Here is a 20378-nt window from a genome sequence, read left to right as displayed (position 1 = left end):
ATCTTGCTAGCAGAGTTATAATTCGTGCACTCTTGGGCAAGCTAGATGCATTCTCTTCATCTGTCAGATTGAAGAAAGCACAGTGTTCCAGATCCTTTATGCCTGCTGGATTCTGTTGTATCTGTTGATTGATTGAGTCATAGCTAATTTATGGATATTCTTTTCTATCCAGCTAGACCATAGGCTCCCTGCAGTCTCAGACTATGTCACGGATTTCTGCTGCATCCTGTTACAGTGAAGCTTGTTTTTTTTTTTGAGATGGAGTCCTGCTCTGTCACTCAGGCTGGAGTGCAGTGGTGCCATCTCGGCTCACTGCCACCTCCACCTCCTGGGTTCAAGCAATTCTGCTTTAGCCTCAGCCTCCCAAGTATCTGGGACTACAGGTACCCACCACCACACCCGGCTAATTTTTGTACTTTTAGTAGAGACGGGGTTTCACCATGTTGACCAGGCTGGTCTCAAACTCCTGATCTCAAGTAATCCATTCAGCCTCCCCAAGTGCTGGAATTCCTGGCATGAGCCACTGCACATGGCTCACAGTGAAGTTTTTTAAAAGTGGTGTCTGTTTGTAGTGGTAAGAATATGATTCCAGAGTTTTACTCCTCCACAGAACTGGTGAAGTGAGGGAGAAGAGTTGGGATGTTCGAAAATGTAATGGACCCGGGCCAGGCAAAGTGGCTCAAGCCTGGATCCCAGTACTTAGGGAGCTGAAGCAAGAGAGTCACTTGAGTCCAAGAGTTTGAGAACAGCCTGGGCAACCTGGTGGGATCCCCATCTCTATAAAAAAAATTTATAAATTAGCTGGGCACAATGGCCCACACCTGTAGCCCCAGATACTTGGGAGGCTGAGGTGGGAGGATCACTTGAGCCCAGGAGGTCCAGGCTGCAGTGAGCTGAGATCCTGCTACTGCACTTGAGCCTGGGTGATAGAGGGAGAACCTGTCTCACAAAAAAAAAAAAAAAGAAAAAGAAAAAAAAAAGATAGTGAACCTGGCTTTAAATGCATTTAGTCTGAGGTACTTAAAGATGATTAAATGGAGCTACTCTGAAGCCTGTGGAACTTTGAAGGGAGCAAGGAAAGTTGAACGGTGTCATTTGCAAAGTAATAACGGCTGAAGTGAAAAGAATGAAATTGCCAAGGGAAAAGTGAAGAAACAGGAAAGGGTGAGGACAGAGTCTTGATCTTGGGGGAGGAAGAGGAAAAAGTAAAGAAGACCTGTGCCAGATGGACAGGAGGCAACATAGTTAAGGGAACCAAGCAAGAGAAAATTCTAGAAAGACGATCTGACCTTTTAAAGAGATCAGAAATGGTGAGGATTTCAACAGAAGGTCGCTGATGATCTTCCAGGGTGTGGTTTCAGACAATGGAGGGTACAGAGGCAGAGTCTAAGGGGTAAAGAATGAGTAGATCATGAAGAGGGGAAAACAGAATGTGTGTCTCCAGAAGTTCCCAGTGAAGTGGGACGGCAGAGTGAGCAGAGGGAGCAGCGTTGAGGGAAGGTTTTTCTGAGGTTGGAATGACCCTGAAGGGCAGGAGCTGGTGGAGAGGGAGAAACTGTCAATGTAGATGAGGAAGGATTGTTTGGATTAAGATTCACAGGCAGGGGGTGGAGGACAGGTGAAGGCCACATACCAGCAGCCTTGGATTTGACAAGGAGAGGGGCAAGGAAGGAGCTTGCTGGCGCCTACCTGAGATCAAAGACAGACAGATGTGGGAGGTCACTTACAGGTCTGGGAGAATGTAACGTTTGAAACAAGCCTCCTGGGGAGCATAGCAAGGTGTCAGCAAGAGACCAACAAGAAGCTTCTGAAGCTGCCATGAGACAGCGGTATGAATTGGTGGTGGATGTCTTCTGCGGAGTTCCAGCAACAGAGAATTCAAATAAAGAAAGGGGGCTGGGTGCGGTGCCTCATGCCTGTAATCCCAGCACTTTGGGAGACCGAGGTGGGCGGATTACAAGGTCAGGAGACTGAGACCATCCTGGTCAACATGTTGAAACACTGTCTCTACTAAAATACAAAAATAAATAAATAAATAACTGGGTGTGGTGGAACCCCATCTCTACTAAAATAAAAAAAACAAAACTGCTGGGTGTGGCGGTGCACACCTGTAGTCCCAGCTGCTTGGGAGGCTGAGGCAGGGGAATCACTTGAACCCATTAGGCAAAAGTTGCAGTGGGCTAAGATCACACCACTGCACTCCAGCCTGGTGACAGAGCGAGACTCTGTCTCAAAAAATAAAATAAAACGAAGAACAGGATCTGTATTAATTTTTCCTGGTTGGGGCTTTGCCTGCATCTGGTGGAAGGTCCAGGAATTAAAGGTTCTAGTTCTGACTGGAAAGGTGGATGGTGAGTTGTCAGTCCATACAGATGGGGCCATGGCGCTGAGGTGTAGGCATCGCACCTGCGCAGGGCACCCTCAGCTACAAGCACCTGGTAAAAGGGCTGACATTTCTAACTTACATAACGGTGCTACCCGCTCACCATGCTGAGTAGGGGTAGCTGTGCTCCTGACTTGGCTGGCTGTTTCTAATTCACCCCCAGGTGCCATACAGGCCAGCTTTGGCCCTGTAAATGCAGATTTGTGATGACGGGATGGGGGAGGACTGAGGGGTTGGATTTCAGACTGAGAGTGAAAGGCTGGTTTAGTCAGAATGCAAAAGTAGTAAGAGGGAAGCCTGTGTGTCCACAGAAGGAAGTTTAGTTATTAAAATCATGGAAGTGAAATGATTTTGGGCAATTCGGTCCAAGTTGAGGTCGTGCTGGCGAGTGGCTGAAGTGAGTGTGGATGAGGATCTTTGCAAACTGAAATCAGCTTTCTGTAACTGATCCCAACACACTTGTCATCAGTCTGACAAGTGACCGACACCACGCAATGGCTCGGGCTGCAGTGGGGCTTCCTGGTGTTGGCACTCACTGAGCAGCACACTCAAGTTCTTATTGATTTCCTACTGTGTGCTCCTTGATGATCGAGTTAGAGCAGTGAATGAAGTTGACGCAGGTCCTGAACCTTAGCACAGGCGTTTAGATTTTACATGTGTTGCCTACAAAGAGGTAACTGTGTACACAGAGGTGACCTGACCTGAAATACAGGTTTGGTAACCAGGTTTTACTCTACTTGGCTCACGGATACCCACTCTGAGAACCTGCCACCCCTCTGTCACCCTGAATACCAAAAGAAGCACACTGACTGCTCTTTACCCTCGGGTATCCAGTTGTCCTAAAAGAAATAATAAAGGAGGTGGCTAAATGCTTTTTCTAAAATGGCAGAGTTGACCATCCATGTTATTGAAAGCACAAGAAGGTCCAGGACAGAGAGGACTGATTCCATTGAGATGGATGTTCAGGACTGGGGAGCCACGGAGAGCAACGGCCGGGCTCTGGCGGGGAGTGGGTCCTGTGGCCCGCAGGAGAAGGGGAGGTGGCGGGAAGGAGCAGGCAGGAGGCACTAGATTAACCCGCTTGTTGGCTCAGGTTCCAGTGACTTTTGTCGACATTGCTGTGTACTTCTCCGAGGACGAGTGGAAGAACTTGGACGAATGGCAGAAGGAGCTTTATAACAACCTTGTTAAGGAGAACTACAAAACCCTGATGTCCCTGGGTAAGGACACCCTGTCTTCGGTGAGCCGTCTCTGCAGAGAGTTGTGAAATGCTTGTCAGTCCACGTTAACACCGCCGGGGCAGGTTGTTTCATGTTTTTACATAATGGAAACTCAGGAAACCTTTTGCTTACAATGCTAGTAGGATAGAACAGTTTACAGTAGGATAAAAATGTAAAACCCAGTAACAGGGCCCATTGCCATAGAATTCAGCATTACGCCCCTACCACGCTGGATTACAGTAACAGCATGTGCACCTCACCATGCACCACATCCCAGCAGCCCAGGGTAAGCCATAGTTGGTCTGATGCTGGCTTCCAGAGACCAGGTCTTTCTACAGTAGAAACGTAGGAATCTATCAACTCATTTTCAAGGTTCTTTATAAGAGATTACCCACCTAACTCACATAACCGCTGAAGAGGGACACTCAGGTGAAGGGGGTGTTGGGGTAGCGGAGAGTTCTCCTGTCCCCTTGCTGGACGCGTTGGTCAACTTCACACAGTCCTTCCTTCCTTCCTCCTCACTTGCAGATGCGGACGGCCCAGTCCCCAAGCCAGATGCTCCCGCCCAGGCTGAGGCCAGGGAAGAGCCATGTGTGTGGGAGCAGCGCCACCCCGAAGAGAGAGAAATCCCAATGGATCCTGATGCAGGTGATGGCAATGGAAGCAAGTGTGGGGTCCAGGGAAGCGGGGAGAGGAGAACCGGCTGCCCATGTGCTGCTGTGGGAGGCACCGCTGTGTGTGCACCACGGGGCGAGGCTCTTGGGTGGCTCCCAGTGGCCAGTTCGGCTGGAGTTGAAATTTGGTGGTCACTTACAGGAAGAGATCTCTGTGCTCAAAATAGCACCATGGATTTTTGTCTTTGGGTTTGTTAAAGCCGCATAGCTCTGGACTCACAGGTAAGCTGAGTGGAGAGACAGGAAGGGCTTAGGCTAATGCTATCGCCCAGGCCTGATGTGGAACTGCAGAGAGGGGCCCCGGGCCTGGGCTCAGAGAGGCTGACAGAGGAGGTGAAAAGGAGTGTGAGGCAGATGCGGGGTTTCGCCCTCACCATTGCTTAACGCTTGGCCTAACATGCAGTATCATCACCTCATTCTTCGGCCAACACACACGGCTCACCTGTAGGCTCACCCGGCAAGGCTCTGGCCTCACCCGAGAAGGAATCTTAAGCCTGAGGAAATTGGGGCCCTGAGCACATCACACTTGATGAGCTCTTTACTTGTTGTGCTCTTTTTTTTTTTTTTTAGATGGAATCTTACTCTGTTGCCCAGGCTGGAGTGCAGTGGGGCGATCTCGGCTCACTGCAACCTCTGCCTCCTAGGTTCAAGCGATTCTCCTGCCTCAGCCTCCCAAGTAGCTGGGATTACAGGCGCGCGCCACCACACCCGGCTAATTTTTGTATTTTTATTTTAAATTGTGTATTTTTAGTAGAGACAGGATTTTACCATGTTGGTCAGGCAGGTCTTGAACTCCTGATCTTGTGATCTGCCTGCTTCCCAGAGTGCTGGGATTACAAGCGTGAGCCGCCGCACCCAGCCACACGCTTGAGCTCTTGCTGGGGTGGAAGGCACTAGGATTCTAGGCCTGCCTCTGCCTTGGAGATCTTTCGTCGGGCCCTGTGTTCCTGAGCATTGTTGGACTAGGTGAAATCTGGTGCTCAAACTGTGTTCTCTGCCTCATTGGAGGAACTTTTGCCTGTCTGGGCCCTCTGTCCTCCCTTATTTATTTATTTTTTTTTTTGGTTTGTTTTTTGTTTCTTTGAGATGGAGTCTTGCCCTGCCACCCAGACTGGAGTGCAGTGGTGGTATGGTCTTGGATCACTGCAGCCTCCACCTCCTGAGTTCAAGTGATTCTCCTGCCTCAGCCTCCTGAGTAGCTGGGATTACAGGCACCCACCACCACCACGCCCGGCTAATTTTTGTATTTTTAGTAGAGATGAGGTTTCACCATGGTTGCCAGGCTGGTCTTGAACTCCTGACCTCAAGTGATCCACCCACCTTGGCCTTCCAAAGTGCTGGGATTACAGGTGTGAGCCACCGCACCTGACCGTGTCCTCCCTTGTTTGTTTGTTTTTTTTTTGAGACAGAGTTTCATTCTTGTTGCCCAGGCTGTAGTGCAATGGCACAGTCTTGGCCTACTGCAACTTCTGCCGCCTAGATTCAAGTGATTCTCCTGTCTCAGCTTCTGTAGTAGTTGGGATTACAGGTGCCCGCCACCACACCCAGCTAATTTTTGTATTTTTAGTAGAGATGGGATTTCATTATGTTAGCCAGGCTGGTCTCGAACTCCTGACCTCAGGTGATCCACCCACTTCGGCCTTCCAAAGTGCTGGAATTTCAGGTGTGAGTCACCACACCCAGCTGTCGTCCTCTCTTGTTTTTAAGTGGAGAACATTTTCGTGAAACCCGTCTTAGAAAGCAGTTCTCAAGGCCACAGTCTCCCCTGCAACCCCTGTTCCCAATCTTTCCTTTCAATTGAGATCTGATTTACAGACCATCACATTTACTGTTTTAAAGAATTCAATTCAGTGGCTCACAGAGTCATGCAACCAGAATCACTATCTAATTCCAGAACATTTCTACCATAAGAAACCCTGCACCTGGCCAGGCACAGTGGCTCACACCTGTAATCCTAGCACTTTGGGAGGCCGAGGTCGGCAGATTACCTGAGGTCAGGAGTTCAAGAGCAGCCTGGTCAACATGGTGAATCCCCATCTCTACTGAAAAATATAAAAAAATTAGTAGGGTGCGGTGATATCACCTGTAATTCCAGCTACTCGGGAGGCTGAGGCAGGAGAATCGCTTGAACCCGGGAGGCAGAGGTTGCAGTGAGCCAAGATCGTGCCACTGCACTCTAGCCTCGGCTACAGAGGTAGATCTTATCTCAAAAAAAAAAGAAAAAAGAAAAAAAAAGAAACTCCACACCCATAAGCAGTTCCTTCCTGCTCCCCTCCCCACCAGTCCCTGGCAACTGCTCATCAACTGTCCGTGTCTATGGGCTTGCCTGTCCTGTGCGTTTCCTCTCAGTGGCTCTTTTCCTGTCTTCATCAAGCACTGCAGAAGTTTCAGTTCAGCAGTGGTGGTGACAGCACCTAGTCTTGTGTAGCTTTTTACATTTGAAGCAGTGTAATCTCAACAGTTTCAGTTGGTTATCAGACCATCACTGAGCATGAGATAGAATAGGGATCACTGTGTCCTTTTTGAAGATGAAAAGAGTAGACCAGAACCCAGAGAGGTTAAATGACTCATCCACCGAGTTGGTGGCAGAGTTGAAACCAGGATCCCAGTCTTCAGAATCTTTGTCCTATCCCTTTCCTGGTGCCTGAGCCTCCTTTTGCAGCAGGGAGTGCCATCAGAAGAGCGGCCCTGTTTGTTGCATGCTGGGCTTCTGTGCAGAGCCTGCGTCATTGTCTTTTACGCACCGTGAGTCTTCACTTCATGTCATTGATGGGGTCTCGGAAACTGTGGCTTTGAAATGACATAAAACAACCAATTTTTCTTTCTTGTCAATGTCGTAACTTAAACGCCACAGAAGGAAATGACGTTATTTGAGGATCTGCCGTGTGTCATTTCATTTGAACTCACTGTTTCCAAGAACCTGTTGGCGACTGTGAGACTGACTGTGTAAGGAGGCTGTGCACTCTCTCCAACAGTAGAGCTTGGTTGTACCTTGTTATCCCGCCTGGCTTCTTACAAATCGTGTGTGTGTGTGTGTGTGTGTGTGTGTGTGTGTGTGTGGCCTTAGCCGGGCCAGCTCCTTCTGATGGGGGTGACAAACAAGGACTAATGACTCCCACAGAGAGGTCCAACTTGTGGCCCAGTCCTGATTAGCACCCAGCTCGTTACACAGCTCTGGGTTATTCCTGAATCCTCTGTTCGGCCTTATCACCCCTCATTTTGCTGCTTGCCTAGCCCTTTTTCCTGAATGTTGGCTGTCTCTCTGCTCCTGAGATCTTCTGCTCCTCAGGGTTCCCCTCTGGCTCTAGCAGGAACCGGAGACCCCCATACTCTCCCCTGGCAAGGGCTGTCAGCCATGTTCCTGAGCCCAGAATGTCCTGGTGACCAGCACGCAGAAAAAAAGACAAAAAGCAATGTGATTCTCTGTCCCCAGGAGCAGAGCCCCTGGTTCCTGCACAGGATGCGTCCTCCCAGGTGAAGCGCGAGGAAGCCCTGTGTGTCCGAGGTCAGCGCACCCTGGAGGAAAGAGCTATCCCCACGGAATCCATTACTGGTGAGTGAGCCAGGCAGCCATCCACACCAGGGAGGGGCGGGGAGAGGGTTAGCATGGTCCTCCAGCCCCCAGGGTTAGCTGTCGTGTGTGCCAGGCCAGAGGGCTGAGCTCAAAATGGAAGGGCTGTGCATCCAGGACTGGGCTGAGCCAGGATTCCTCTAGGAACACAGACGTGGCAAACAGCATTGACAGTTTGCTGATATACCTAGGGTCAGCATGCTCTGTTTCCTCTCTTCCTTATATTATCCATTTTTAAATATTTCATCTTCCCCTTTAGAAACAATATCCTGGCAGAAGTACTAAGTATAAGGCTTCATGGTTGGGGGAACAGGGAGGTCAGGAAGACCTGTTGTTCCCTGACCAAGAAAGCCTTTTTTTTTTTTTTTTTTTGAGATGGACTCTCGCTCTGTTGCCCAGGCTGGAGTGCAGTGGTGCGATCTCGGCTCACTGCAACCTCCGCCTCCTGGGTTCAAGCAGCTCCCTGCCTCAGCCTCCCGAGTACCTGAGATTACAAGCACCCGCCACCATGCCCAGCTAATTTTTGTATTTTTAGTAGAGACGGGGTTTCACTGTCTTGGCCAAGCTGGTCTGGAACTCCTTACCTTGTGATCCACCCACCTCAGCCTCCCAAAGTGCTGGGATTACAGGTGTGAGCTGTAATTATGGTCTCACCTGCATACCTGCGGTCCTGTGAGGGAGCTCTCTTAGCTGGCATTGCAGCTAGACTCTGTTGTAGGTGAGAACTCTGTTAGAGCAGATGCGTGTATCAGAGTTCTCCAGAGAAACAGGACCCATAAGGGTGTGTGGTGTATGTGTGTGTAAAAGAGAGATTTGTTTTATTTTAAGAAATTGGCTCGTGATTGTGGGGGCTGGCAAGTCCAAAATTTACAGGGCAGGCCGGCAGGTTAGAGACCCAGGGAAGCGCTGATGTGGCCACTCGAGCCTGCAGGCGGAATTCCTTCTTCCTTGGGGAAGGTCCGTCTTTTTCCTTAGGCCTTCAGCTGGTTGGATGAGGCCTGCCCATTTCGTAGAGGGCAATCTGCTTGACTCGAAGTCCATTGACTTACATGTCCAATCTCAACTTCATAGAAACTGCTAAATGATGTTTGACCAAATATCTAGGTACTGTGGCCGAGCCAAGTTGACACATAAAATCAACAATCATGAGACATGTTAACATACTGTAGCCCTTTACTTATCCGCAGGTTAGAGCTCCACAAACCTCATCCCCCCTTAGTCAGAGCCTCACACCCATAGGTAAGTGATCACAGTGTCTGGGTAGAGGAAAGCCCGTTCACTTGTCATCAGGCATGATCCTTGAAAGCATCACAGTATTAGGATCTTTAAAGAGGCCTTTAAGAGATAAGAAGGCAGTAAAGGGTGAATTAGGTTTCAAAGACTGCAGAAGAAAGAAAACATAGGGTCTTTTTCTTACTTCTTAGAAAAATCTCATTCAAAAGATTTAAAGGCGTCTTGTAACATTACTTTATACTCCATAAATATATACAACTATAGGCCGGACGTGGTGGCTCACGCCTGTGATCCCAGCACTTTGGGAAGCTGAGGCGGGTGGATCACCTGAAGTCGGGAGTTCAAGACCAGCCTGACCAACATGGAGAAACCCTGTCTCTACTAAAAATACAAAATTAGCTGGGCGTGGTGACGCATGCCTGTAGTGCCAGCTACTCAGGAGGCTGAGGAAGGAGAATCGCTTGAACCCAGGAGGTGGGGGTTGTGGTGAGCCAAGATTGCACCATTACACTCCAGCCTGGGCAACACAGTGAGACTGTGTCTCAAAAAAAAAAAAAAAGGCTTTCTGGAACGTGTCATCTTTCCAGAGGAAATACCTCTTTCCATGGTAGTCTCAGCACCAGAATGGGAATGTCATTCTAAGGAGATTCAAGTTGCTGCAGCACAGAAAGACTCTTTCTTAAAGTCATTGTGATGTCACCCCCCTACAGTATCCTCTCATGTACAGCAAAAGCTCCATTAATTGGGGCCAAGCTGACTTCAACCTGCAGTTAATGAGACTTACGTAATTGTACCTGATGTTTAGGATAATTGCATGAAATCAGAGATTTACTCAAAATGCAAACTTGCAGGCAATTTCGCATCTTCTAACACCTTTGCCGCTCTTGTTCCCACGACTAGACTCCCCAATTTCTGCCCAGGACCTCTTGTCTCGGATTAAACAGGAGGAGCATCAGTGCGTGTGGGATCAGCAGGATTTGGCAGACAGAGATATTCCCACAGATCCCAATTCAGGTGAGAATAAGCCAGAATGAATATTGAGGGCATCCAGCGTTTTTTCAAAAGGAATCATTCAATTAATAATTTGTCATGTCTGTGCAACTGATACTAAAATTACTTCACTGGCTTTTTGTTTTTTTGAGATGGAGTCTTGCTCTGTTCAGGCTGGAGTGCAGTGGTGCAATCTCAGCTCACTGCAACCTCCACCTCCTAGGTTTAAGTGATTCTTCTACCTCAGCTTCCTGAGTAGCTGAGATTACAGGTGTGCACCACCATACCCTGCTAATTTTTTGTATTTCTAGTAGAGTTGGGGTTTCACCGTGTTGGACAGGCTGGTGTTGAACTCCTGACCTCAAATGATCTGCCCGCCTCAGCCTCCCAAAGTGCTGGGATTACAGGCATGAGCCACTGCACCCAGCCATTGAACACTGATTTTTGAACAATAAAAACAACCAAAAAACATCTAAAAGCTGTGTGTATTTCTGTGTTGGAAAATTACTTACATTTTTTGGAATTTCTCTTGAGTTGATACTAGTTAGAAGCTTCCCAAGAAAGTTGGGAGGGTTCAGGCATTCAGGGAGGCATAAAAGAAAATGGAGGCTCCACTTGCCCATGGCCTGTGTGTGTCTGTGTGTTTGCAGAGCTGAGAAGTCCAGTGTCATTGCCTGGTAGTTAGGACACAAGTCTCATCCTACCCACCATACCAGGGAGAGGATGAGAAGTTGAATCTAGGATTCCTTGTACTTTGTCAACTTCACCATAGAGAAGTTGAGGGGACCCAGAGCAGAGGGAAAGCGGGGCCTTCCTGCTTCACTGTGGTTCTTATCCATGACCTCTGGTTGCGGCCTCTGCCGTCGCTGATTTCTGAGTCATACCCGTTAGCCATGGCCCTGTGGGCTGTTATCTGGGGCTTTCCTCTGGCCTGTCCCAGCCCCATATCTTCCTCTGGGGCTAAGTGGCAGAGTCAGGAGATCTGGGTTTTAATCCTGGCCGTGGCACTGCACAGACCTTGGGCTGAACCTGCTTTTGGCCAACTCGAAATGCAGCAGGCAGCGGAGTCCATTTAGGAAGGGACTTAACGAGGGTAAGGAGGATGGCCTGGAAGTGCAACACCGATCCCAAAACATGCCCTACAGGCTGCAGCTGCTGCATGGGAGGGTTTTCAGACCTTTGATGGGCGGCCCAGTGGGCATGACAAAATCTAAGACTGCCTTCTTTCCATGACAACAGAGTCTCTCATCTCAGCACATGACATTTTGTCATGGATCAAGCAGGAGGAACAGCCGTACCCATGGGGACCACGTGACTCAATGGACGGGGAGCTCGGATTAGACTCTGGCCCTAGTGAGTATCGTGCCCACCTGGACCCCAGGGTTTCTCCTCTGGAGCGGGACGCTGAGGCCTGGACGAAGGCTGGTGCTCTTAGCTCACTCCTCGCAGGGTGATGTTCTGTTGATGGCAGCCTTTCAAAGTTCTGCACCAAAGTGCCCCCGTTCTTTTTGGAGTGTGATACTGTATTAGTTCCCAAGGGCTGTCATAACAAAGTGTCACAGGCTGGGCAGCTTAAACATCGAAACATATTCTCTCACAGTTGCACAGGTCAAAAGTCCAAAATCAAGGGGTGGGCCAGGCCCTGCTCCCTCTGACGTCTGTAGGGGAGTCCTTCCTCGTCCCTCCCAGTTTCTGGTGAGTGCCGGCAACCTCTGGCGCTCCTTGGTGTGTAGATGTGTTTCTCCAAGCCCCCGTTGTCACATGGCATTGCCTTGTGTCTGTCCTCACATGCCATCTTTTTTTTTAAGACAGAGTCTCGCTCTGTTGCCCAGACTGGAGTGCATGGCATGATCTTGGCTCACTGCAACCTCCGCCTCCCAGGGTCAAGCAATTCTTCCACCTCAGCCTCCCAAGTAGCTAAGATTACAGGCGTGTGCCACCATGCCCAGCTAATTTTTGAATTTTTAGTAGAGATGGGCTTTCACTACGTTGGTCAGGCTGGTCTTGAACTCCTGACCTCAGGTGATCCACCCACCTCAGCTTCCCAAAATGCTGCAAACGTGCGCCCAGTCCTGACATCTTGAAAGCACTTAAAATCCACGTAGGAGAAGAGGACATGGGTTGTTTCTGGTTCTGAACAGCCATTTCAAAGTCAGGCGAGCAGATCACACTCTCTGTAAAACAAACTTAGTTCTGGAAGAGCCAGTGTGGGCCTGGAGGAATTGGCAAGAACGAGATAGGAACAACGGATGTCTCTATTTCAAATAGAATTGAAAGCGACCTCTTTATAACTGCTGACTTCGTGGGATGAGAGGGGGAAGCCAGGAGGCTGGCGGTGAGCACCAGGAAAAAGCCGGGTCCACCTCTTCCTCCACAGCTGGCAGGCTACCATTGCTAGCTCTGGCCCTGATGGCATAGGAACTAGAGCCTCTGACCGGGGGCCAGGAAATTCTGGCTAAACCCTTTTTTTTTTTTTTCCCCCCGAGACGGAATTTCGCTCTTGTTACCCAGGCTGGAATGCAATGGCGCGATCTTGGCTCACCGCAACCTCCGCCTCCTGGGTTCAGGCAATTCTCCTGCCTCAGCCTCCTGAGTAGCTGGGATTACAGGCACGTGCCACCATGCCCAGCTAATTTTTTGTAGTTTTAGTAGAGACGGGGTTTCACCATGTTGACCAGGATGGTCTCGATCTCTTGACCTCGTGATCCACCCGCCTCGGCCTCCCAAAGTGCTGGGATTACAGGCTTGAGCCACCGCACCTGGCTGGCTAAACCCTTTTTTGTCCCTCAGTGCTATCTTTTGATTCTTCTAAGTTGGCTAGGAGTGTGCTGGCCTGGAGGAGCCTTTTCTTAGGGACCTGTGCTGTGTGGAAAGCAGTCTAGGAAGGCCCATGGAAAACTTGGCAAGGATTTGTAAAGGACCCAACCATTTTCCTTCTTAAGTTTGGATATGATGGCTCATAGAATGATTTGCTTCATCGTTGTTGTTTGTTTGTTTAAGACAGGGCCTCACTCTGCTGCTCAGGCTGGAGTGCAGTAGTGTGATCATGGCTCACTGCAGCCTCAGTCTCCTGGGCTCAAGTGATCCTCCTGCCTCAGCCTCCCAAATAGCTGGGACTACAGGCATGTACCACTGTGCCTCACTAATTTGTTTATATGTTTTCTAGAGACAGGGTCTTGTTATATTACCCACGCTGGTCTGAACTACTGGCCTCAAGCAATCCTTCCACCTTGGCTTCCCAAAGCTCTGGGATTACAGGCAGCAGCTACCAGGCCCAGCCCATGTTATTTTATCTTTGAGAGGCCTTTGAACTGCAGCATTTGGGAGGAAATGCACAGAATTTGGGAGATAGGAGTATCTAGAATTGGTTCTCTTGCCTGCCCAGTCACAACAGCCTCTTGCCAGAACCTCTGTTCTTTCTCCCAAAGTGAGCCTGCTTCCTACTTATCAGTGTGGAAATTTGACACTGGCATCTCATCTGTGGTTTCTTTGAGGTTTAAAACTAACCCTAGTATTGTGGTTGCCAGGGACAGCTGGATGATACACATGATATTATGCGCAAGAGTCTTCAGGAAAGGGAATGGAAGGGAGAAGAGTTGGGGTATAGAACTCAGTGCAGACCCTGCCGACTTCCTTCTCCACCCTGGGATATGTAAGAGGGAAAGAACTGGTATCTGTTTGACTCAAAGGCAGACCTCAACCCAATTGGATATTACATTCATGTGAAAGGGACTCCTGCATTTATTTATTAATGAGTGTGTACTGAGCCTCTGCTCTCGGTTAGTGTAAGACAAGAAGATTCAGTTTTCTCAAAGTTAGTGTGCACTAGTGCCTCCACTGAAGCAGGAAGTGTGGCTAGGCTCTGGAGTCCAGCGGCTAACAGGTGCTTCTGGAGTGAGAGGTGGTCAGGACCCTGAAGCTGGCCACCCTTCCCAGGTGCCCGCGCCCACAGAATATGACATGAAAGTACCCTCTTGAAATTCCCAAATTATTCACTGCACTGGGTTAAAACAGTGGTTCCAACCTTTCATAGTTTCTATATTTTTAGCAAGTATTTACTTAGTGCCTGCCATGTGCTATACAGTATTGTAAGCTCTTAGAATCAGCAGTGAAGGGCCAGGCGCGGTGGCTCAGGCCTGTAATCCCAGCACTTTGGGAGGCCGAGGCGGGTGGATCACCTGAGGTAGGAGTTCGAGACCAGCCTGGCCAACATGGTGAAACTCCATCTCTACTAAAAATACAAAAACTAGCCAGGTGTGGTGGTGGGTGCCTGTAATTCCAGCTACTTGGGAGGCTGAGGCAGGAGAATTGCCTAAACCTGGGAGGTGGAGGTTGCAGTGAGCCGAGATTGTGCCACGGCACTTTAGCCCCGGCGACAGAGCAAGACTCAGTCTCAAAAAAAAAAGTTTTTCAGTGGAATGGCAAGGGTGCATGCCTGATTGGAATAATCTAAAAAGAATGGGAGGTGAAGAAGTGGTAAGGGCAGGTGCGATGACTGTTGACGAGTCTTGCTATGAAAGGGAATGGACATGAGATGAGAGGAGCTGGGGCAGGGGCCAAATGGGTCTAGGGAGGGGGTTCTTTTAAGATGGGAGATAACTAGACCATCGTCTCTGGTCAGATGCTCTCAACTACTTTAGAACCCTGATTCAAACTGCCTTAAAGGATAAAGAAATTTCTTCTCCGGCTGGGTGCGGTGGCTCAAGCCTGTAATCCCAGCACTTTGGGAGGCCGAGGCGGGTGGATCACGAGGTCAAGAGATCAAGACCATCCTGGTCAACATGGTGAAACCCCGTCTCTACTAAAAATAGAAAAAATTAGCTGGGCATGGTGGCGCGTGCTTGTAATCCCAGCTACTCAGGAGGCTGAGGCAGGAGAATTGCCTGAACCCAGGAGGCGGAGGTTGCGGTGAGCCGAGATCGCGCCATTGCACTCCAGCCTGGGTAACAAGAGCGAAACTCTGTCTCAAAAAAAAAAAAAAAAAAAAAAGAAATTTCTTCTCTTACGTAACTAGAAGTCCTAAGGTAGGTCAGGCTCAGGCTGATTCAAGGACTCAGCACGTTTGCAAGGACCCAGGGTCTTTCCAGCTCCTTGCCTGGCCATCGTTGGTGTGGCTTCATCCCCAGGCTGTTAGCATGGCAACTGCAGCTGTTCCAAGTGTCACATCCAGACATGAGTGCACAGGAAAGGCCACTCTAAGGAGTAAGGAAATCTTTCCAGAAGTCTCCCAGCAAACTTCTCATACCCCACTGAGCATAACTAGGTTACCTGCTTGCATATGAATCACTTACCAGCAGGGACTGGAAGGGAAAAGCCCTCGTGGCCATGCCTGGGGTGGGGTGGGGTGGGTAGAGGAGGAAGGACGATGTAATCGTTCCAGAGTAGAAAAGTAAAACCCACTAGAGACATGGGCCAGGTTGCCATGCTGTGTGGACGCCCCTCAAGGGTTTTTGTTTTTTTTTTTTTGAGACAAGATCTCACTCTGTCACCCAGGTCGGAGTACAGTGGTGCAATCACTGCTCACTGCAATAAACGATCCTCCCGCATCAGTCTTCTGAGTAGTTGGAACCACAGGTGTGTGTCACAATGCCTGGCTAATTTTTAAATGTTTTTTATAGAGATGGGGTCTCCCTAGGTTGCCTAGGCTGGTCTCAAACTCCTGGGCTCAAGCAAATCTCCTGCCATGGCCTCCCTGCATGCCAGGATTATGGGCATGAGCCACTGTGCCTGGCCAGCTTGTGTGGTTTTTCAGCCACCTGAGTGCAGTCACAGGACTGGAGTTCTCCAGGCAGGCACAGCAGAGGAGCAAAGGCAATCACGGTGCTCTAGCAAGTGCCTGTGTGACCGGGCTTGGGGAGGCAGGTTGGGTCAGGAAGACAGAAAAATGTTGGAGGTTGAAAATGTGGATGAGGTTGAAAATGAGGCTCATAGTGGGCTGGAAGAATGATCAGAGTAGGACTGTCTTTGGTTGGTTTCCTGGGAAACAGCCCCTGGGAGTTTATGTGCATATGGTTTCTTTGCAAGTCCTCTGGGAATACACCTGGGAAGGAGTGAGAGTAGCAGGAAGACCCTCGTGCCATGCCCACAGAGGCCACAGCGATCTCCTGTGATGCTCTGGAGCTCGGATATCCCTTCCCAGGCATCCCGCACTGAAGTGAAGAGAATTCTTTTGGTCTCTGCACCTGGCCAGTATCCTGCAGAGATGGTTCTCTGCCAGGTCGATTTTGCTTGAGACAAAGAGGGAGGGCCGGGCCCAGTCTATTTAAGAGTATCACATAAGGACAGGTCTCAGTCAAACAGCAATGAATATAGGAGGATTGGGTGGAAGCATGGCAGATGTGGCTGGAGAAGTGGCCTCTGGGGAGCAGCTGGACCCTGGGCAGAGGGGTGTGAGCACGGAGAAAAGGATGCCGAGAAGTGGGAGAGTCACAAACTCCCCTTCTTCAGAGCTCTTCCACAGGCTTTCCCTAAACTGGGGAGCAGGGCTCCTCTAAGGAGAAAAGAATTCCAAATGAAGACCAGGGAGGTGATGGAGTGTGAGGCATAAGAACTACTGGGGGCTGGCCGCTGGGCAGGGGTGGGGAGGAAGGACTGGGTCTGATGTCACTGTTCTGATGCTCAGAACCTAGGCTTTGTCTCCTGCCATCCAAGATGGTGGAGAGCTCCAGGCACTCATGGCCTGGAGGCCTTAGAATGCAAGGAAATGGGGCAAGAACCATTTCCTTGGGGCACTAGGCTGGGCGGCCACTGCTTCAGGTGAAAGGAGAGCCTGTCACGGTGCTGCCAAGGTCCAGGCGGGTCAGGTGCAAGGGTGGGACTCACATGTCCCAGCTGCCCACACCACCTTGCCCAATCAGTTGCCCACATGCTTAGTGGAAACATGGCTGCCAATCCATCTGATGCTTGTTTCCAGCTCCCTGCATTCCATTCCTGTGGGCCTCTAGATGCTTTTCACCTTGGATAAAATTCTTCCTTCCCATTGAGAGACTTTCCTGAGATAAAAGTTAGCATTGCCAATGTGTGTGGTGGCTCACATCTGTAACCCCAGCACTTTGGGAGGTCAAGGTGGGAGGGTTGCTTATCCCAGGAGTTAGAGACCAGCCTGGGCTACATAGTGAGACCCTGCCTCAACAACAAAAAAATTTTTAAATTAGTTGGGCCTGGTGGCGCATGCTTATGGTCCCAGCTACTTGGGAGGCTATGGTGGGAGGATCACTTGATTCTAGGACATCAAGGCTACATACAGTGAGCCACGATCTTTCCAGTACACTACAGCCTGGAGGACAGAGCGAGACCCCCTCTGGAAAAACAAACACACAGAAAACATTGTCCATCAGACTGCAATTAAGTCTTGTTGTTTCTGGGCAATTCAACCTTCCAAAATGACTTCTGGACAGCAGGTCCCCTACCCCTTAGCCCTCAGCGTTCCTGAGGGACTTCCTGTCCTTGCCGTGTGCCACCTGCTTGACCGTTTCTGGGCTCCACAGCAGGGCGGCTTCGGGCAGGTAGAAGGGCCATGTAGATCGTGGCCCAGCACCTTGTACAGTCCCTCGTAGTTAGTGGAACTGAGGCTCAGAGCGCACGCTCCCTGACCCTTCCGGGAGCAGCGTGGGGTCCCGGCTGAGAGCCCCTTTCCACATGTCACTTCTTCCTGTCTCCCCAGGTGACAGCCTGCTGATGGTGAAGAACCCACCCTCAGCCCCGCCGCAGCCTCAGCCCCAGCCCCAGCCCCAGCCGCCGCAGCCGCAGTCGCAGCCCCAGCCGCAGAGCCTGGCCCCGATTGCGGTGGCCGAGAACCCTAGCGGGCCCCCGACCCGTGGGCTGCTGGACGACGGCTTCCCTGCGCTGCCCGGGGAGCGTGGCTCGGGAGAGGCGCCGCCGGGCGGGGACCGCAGCACCGGCGGCGGCGGGGGCGATGGGGGCGGCGGGGGCGGCGGCGGCGGCGGCGCGGGGACCGGGGCGGGGGGCGGCTGCGGCAGCTGCTGCCCGGGCGGGCTGCGGCGGAGCCTTCTCCTGCACGGCGCCCGCAGCAAGCCCTACTCGTGCCCAGAGTGCGGCAAGAGCTTCGGCGTGCGCAAGAGCCTCATCATCCACCACCGCAGCCACACCAAGGAGCGGCCCTACGAGTGCGCCGAGTGCGAGAAGAGCTTCAACTGCCACTCGGGCCTCATCCGCCACCAGATGACGCACCGCGGCGAGCGGCCCTACAAGTGCTCGGAGTGCGAGAAGACCTACAGCCGCAAGGAGCACCTGCAGAACCACCAGCGGCTGCACACGGGTGAGCGGCCCTTCCAATGCGCGCTGTGTGGCAAGAGCTTCATCCGCAAGCAGAACCTGCTCAAGCACCAGCGCATCCACACGGGCGAGCGGCCCTACACGTGCGGCGAGTGTGGCAAGAGCTTCCGCTACAAGGAGTCGCTCAAGGACCACCTGCGCGTGCACAGCGGCGGCCCGGGCCCCGGCGCCCCACGGCCGCCCCCGCCACCGCCTGAGCGAGACTAGGGCCGGGCTGGGGGAGGGCAGGGCTGGATCGAGAGGGCCGGGGGAGGGCAGCCCAAGCACCGACCACCCTGCCCAGTGTCCTCGGCCACCAACTGGAAATTGGCAACAGGCATTGCACACCGGTTGGGAGCCTTCTGGGTGGGGCAGGGGCCCCCCAGATCTGTCTGGTCTAAATGGATGCCCAGCTTGTCTCTAGGGTGGACCCACTGGCCAGGGAAGGCTCCGGGGGACCGCGAGGAGCTGAGCGTGCTCGGGCACCGCCCTCACACCCTCTCGGTGCCCTGGGGCCACCCGGCCACAGATGGTCATCAGGGGAAGCCACCAAGGAGTCCCGAAGCCCTTCCAAGACCAGGAAATCAGGTCCCAAGGTTAGGAGATGCCCTGAAAAAAAGCGAAGGCCGAGGGATGTGCTAAGGGTAACACCTTCATGATGACAACACTGCCTCGCGTTTCAATAGCGCTTTATACTTTTCTAGAAGTGTTTTCTATCCGTTATCCAGTTCACCCTTGGCCTATCCCTCTAAGATAGGTGGGGCAGGATTTTCTTGGTGACTGAGGAAAGTGAGACGCAGGTGAGATGATTCACCCAATCACACGGGAAGAGGCGTGCACGGCCCCACTACGCTTACCGCCTACCTCCGCTGCCTGGGAGGCCGCCGGCCTGGCCCTCCTGGTCTCCCTTTCCTCTCACCCACCAACAAAATCAGAAGTGACAGGAGGCCAGTTCCTAGGGTTCCTGGGAGCGGGGAACAGATTGGCTGCGAAATACCCCGGGTTGTGCTTCCAGAGGGCTCTTCCTCCGTGGGAGCTTCTGGTGCCCCCTCACCCCCAGCCTGTCTCTCCCGCCTCCAGCCCTTCAATCTGGTGCAGTAGCATCTTGACACTGCACAACAGTGGCCTGACCCCCACAGGCAGCTGGGTCCCCGGGTCAGACCTCACCGTGATGATTTGTTCCAGTTTTCCCAGGGCAAAGGGGCGAGGGAGAGGCTTTTGCTGAGAGCAGCCATCACCTGTCTCTTCCCCGGAGCTCCGGGCAAGTGGGTGCTAGAGTCTGAGACTCAGGCTCTCCTGCCCTGGGCCTCCCAATTGGTGCTATCTGTTACTGCCCGTGCTCACGGACATGGACACAGACCCTGCTGTGCTCCACACCCTGCAGGCGCCTCGGGAAGCGCCCAAAGGACTCCCCTTCACGTTGGTGCACCTGCTCCATGGCTCCGGGCGCTGCGACCTGAGGGGCCACAGTCTCCATTTCAGCATCTTGCATGGCCAGGCACCGGGTGGGGTGGCATGCCCCAGGACCCTTGTTTGTGTCAAAAATGACTTTCCCTGCCCCTGCCGTGGGTCCCGCGTCCCTCCCAGCTGGGAGTGCAGTGAGCAGCCGGCACCCGGCACCACTTTGGTGAGCACCCTGCTTCCGCCCTCGCCCTCATCTACGCTGCTCCGCTTTCCTCAGACCCCTTTTTGCCGAGCAAAGGGAATTCCTGAAGTTAAATAAAAGGTACCCAGATTGCAGACTGCATGTTCACAGAGCTGGAGGGTTCTCCAGCTCAGCCTACAGTAAAGCCTCAATGAACTGGAATCCAATTCACTGGGGTATATATTTTTTTTCTTCATTCTGCTTTTTGAAGGAGACAAATCTTAAGAAAGCAAATTGAGATGAGAAATTAGGGTCCAGTAGAGTTTTGTTAGAGCAGAAGGGACCCTCCAGTGCTCAGTTGGTGGGGGAGGGGGTAATGTGCCACTTTTCAAAGCATGTGCAGGAAGTTTCCCTAATCTAGATCACGGAAAGGTCAAAATGTTTTTTG

The 20378-nt window shown here is 51.5% G+C and overlaps 1 protein-coding gene across 1 annotated transcript in view; it reads left to right on the top strand.

Moving 5' to 3' along the window:
- Positions 1 to 20157, top strand: part of ZNF282 (zinc finger protein 282) — a 30632-nt gene extending 10475 nt beyond the window's left edge. Inside the window, exons 3-8 of the mRNA XM_032245113.1 lie at positions 3477 to 3603; positions 4132 to 4251; positions 7711 to 7830; positions 9982 to 10095; positions 11311 to 11424; positions 17735 to 20157. Coding sequence (XP_032101004.1) covers positions 3477 to 3603; positions 4132 to 4251; positions 7711 to 7830; positions 9982 to 10095; positions 11311 to 11424; positions 17735 to 18573 — 1434 coding nt within the window. The 3' untranslated portion in view covers positions 18574 to 20157. The remainder of the gene's footprint in view (positions 1 to 3476; positions 3604 to 4131; positions 4252 to 7710; positions 7831 to 9981; positions 10096 to 11310; positions 11425 to 17734) is intronic.
- The last annotated feature ends 221 nt before the right edge of the window (positions 20158 to 20378 follow it).

The sequence above is a fragment of the Sapajus apella genome, unplaced genomic scaffold (assembly GCF_009761245.1).
Source record: "Sapajus apella isolate SASKATOON/1434 unplaced genomic scaffold, GSC_monkey_1.0 scaffold56, whole genome shotgun sequence".
NCBI lineage: Eukaryota > Metazoa > Chordata > Mammalia > Primates > Cebidae > Sapajus > Sapajus apella.
Note: the sequence above shows the minus strand (reverse complement) of the source record. Positions and strands in the feature narration are given on the sequence as shown.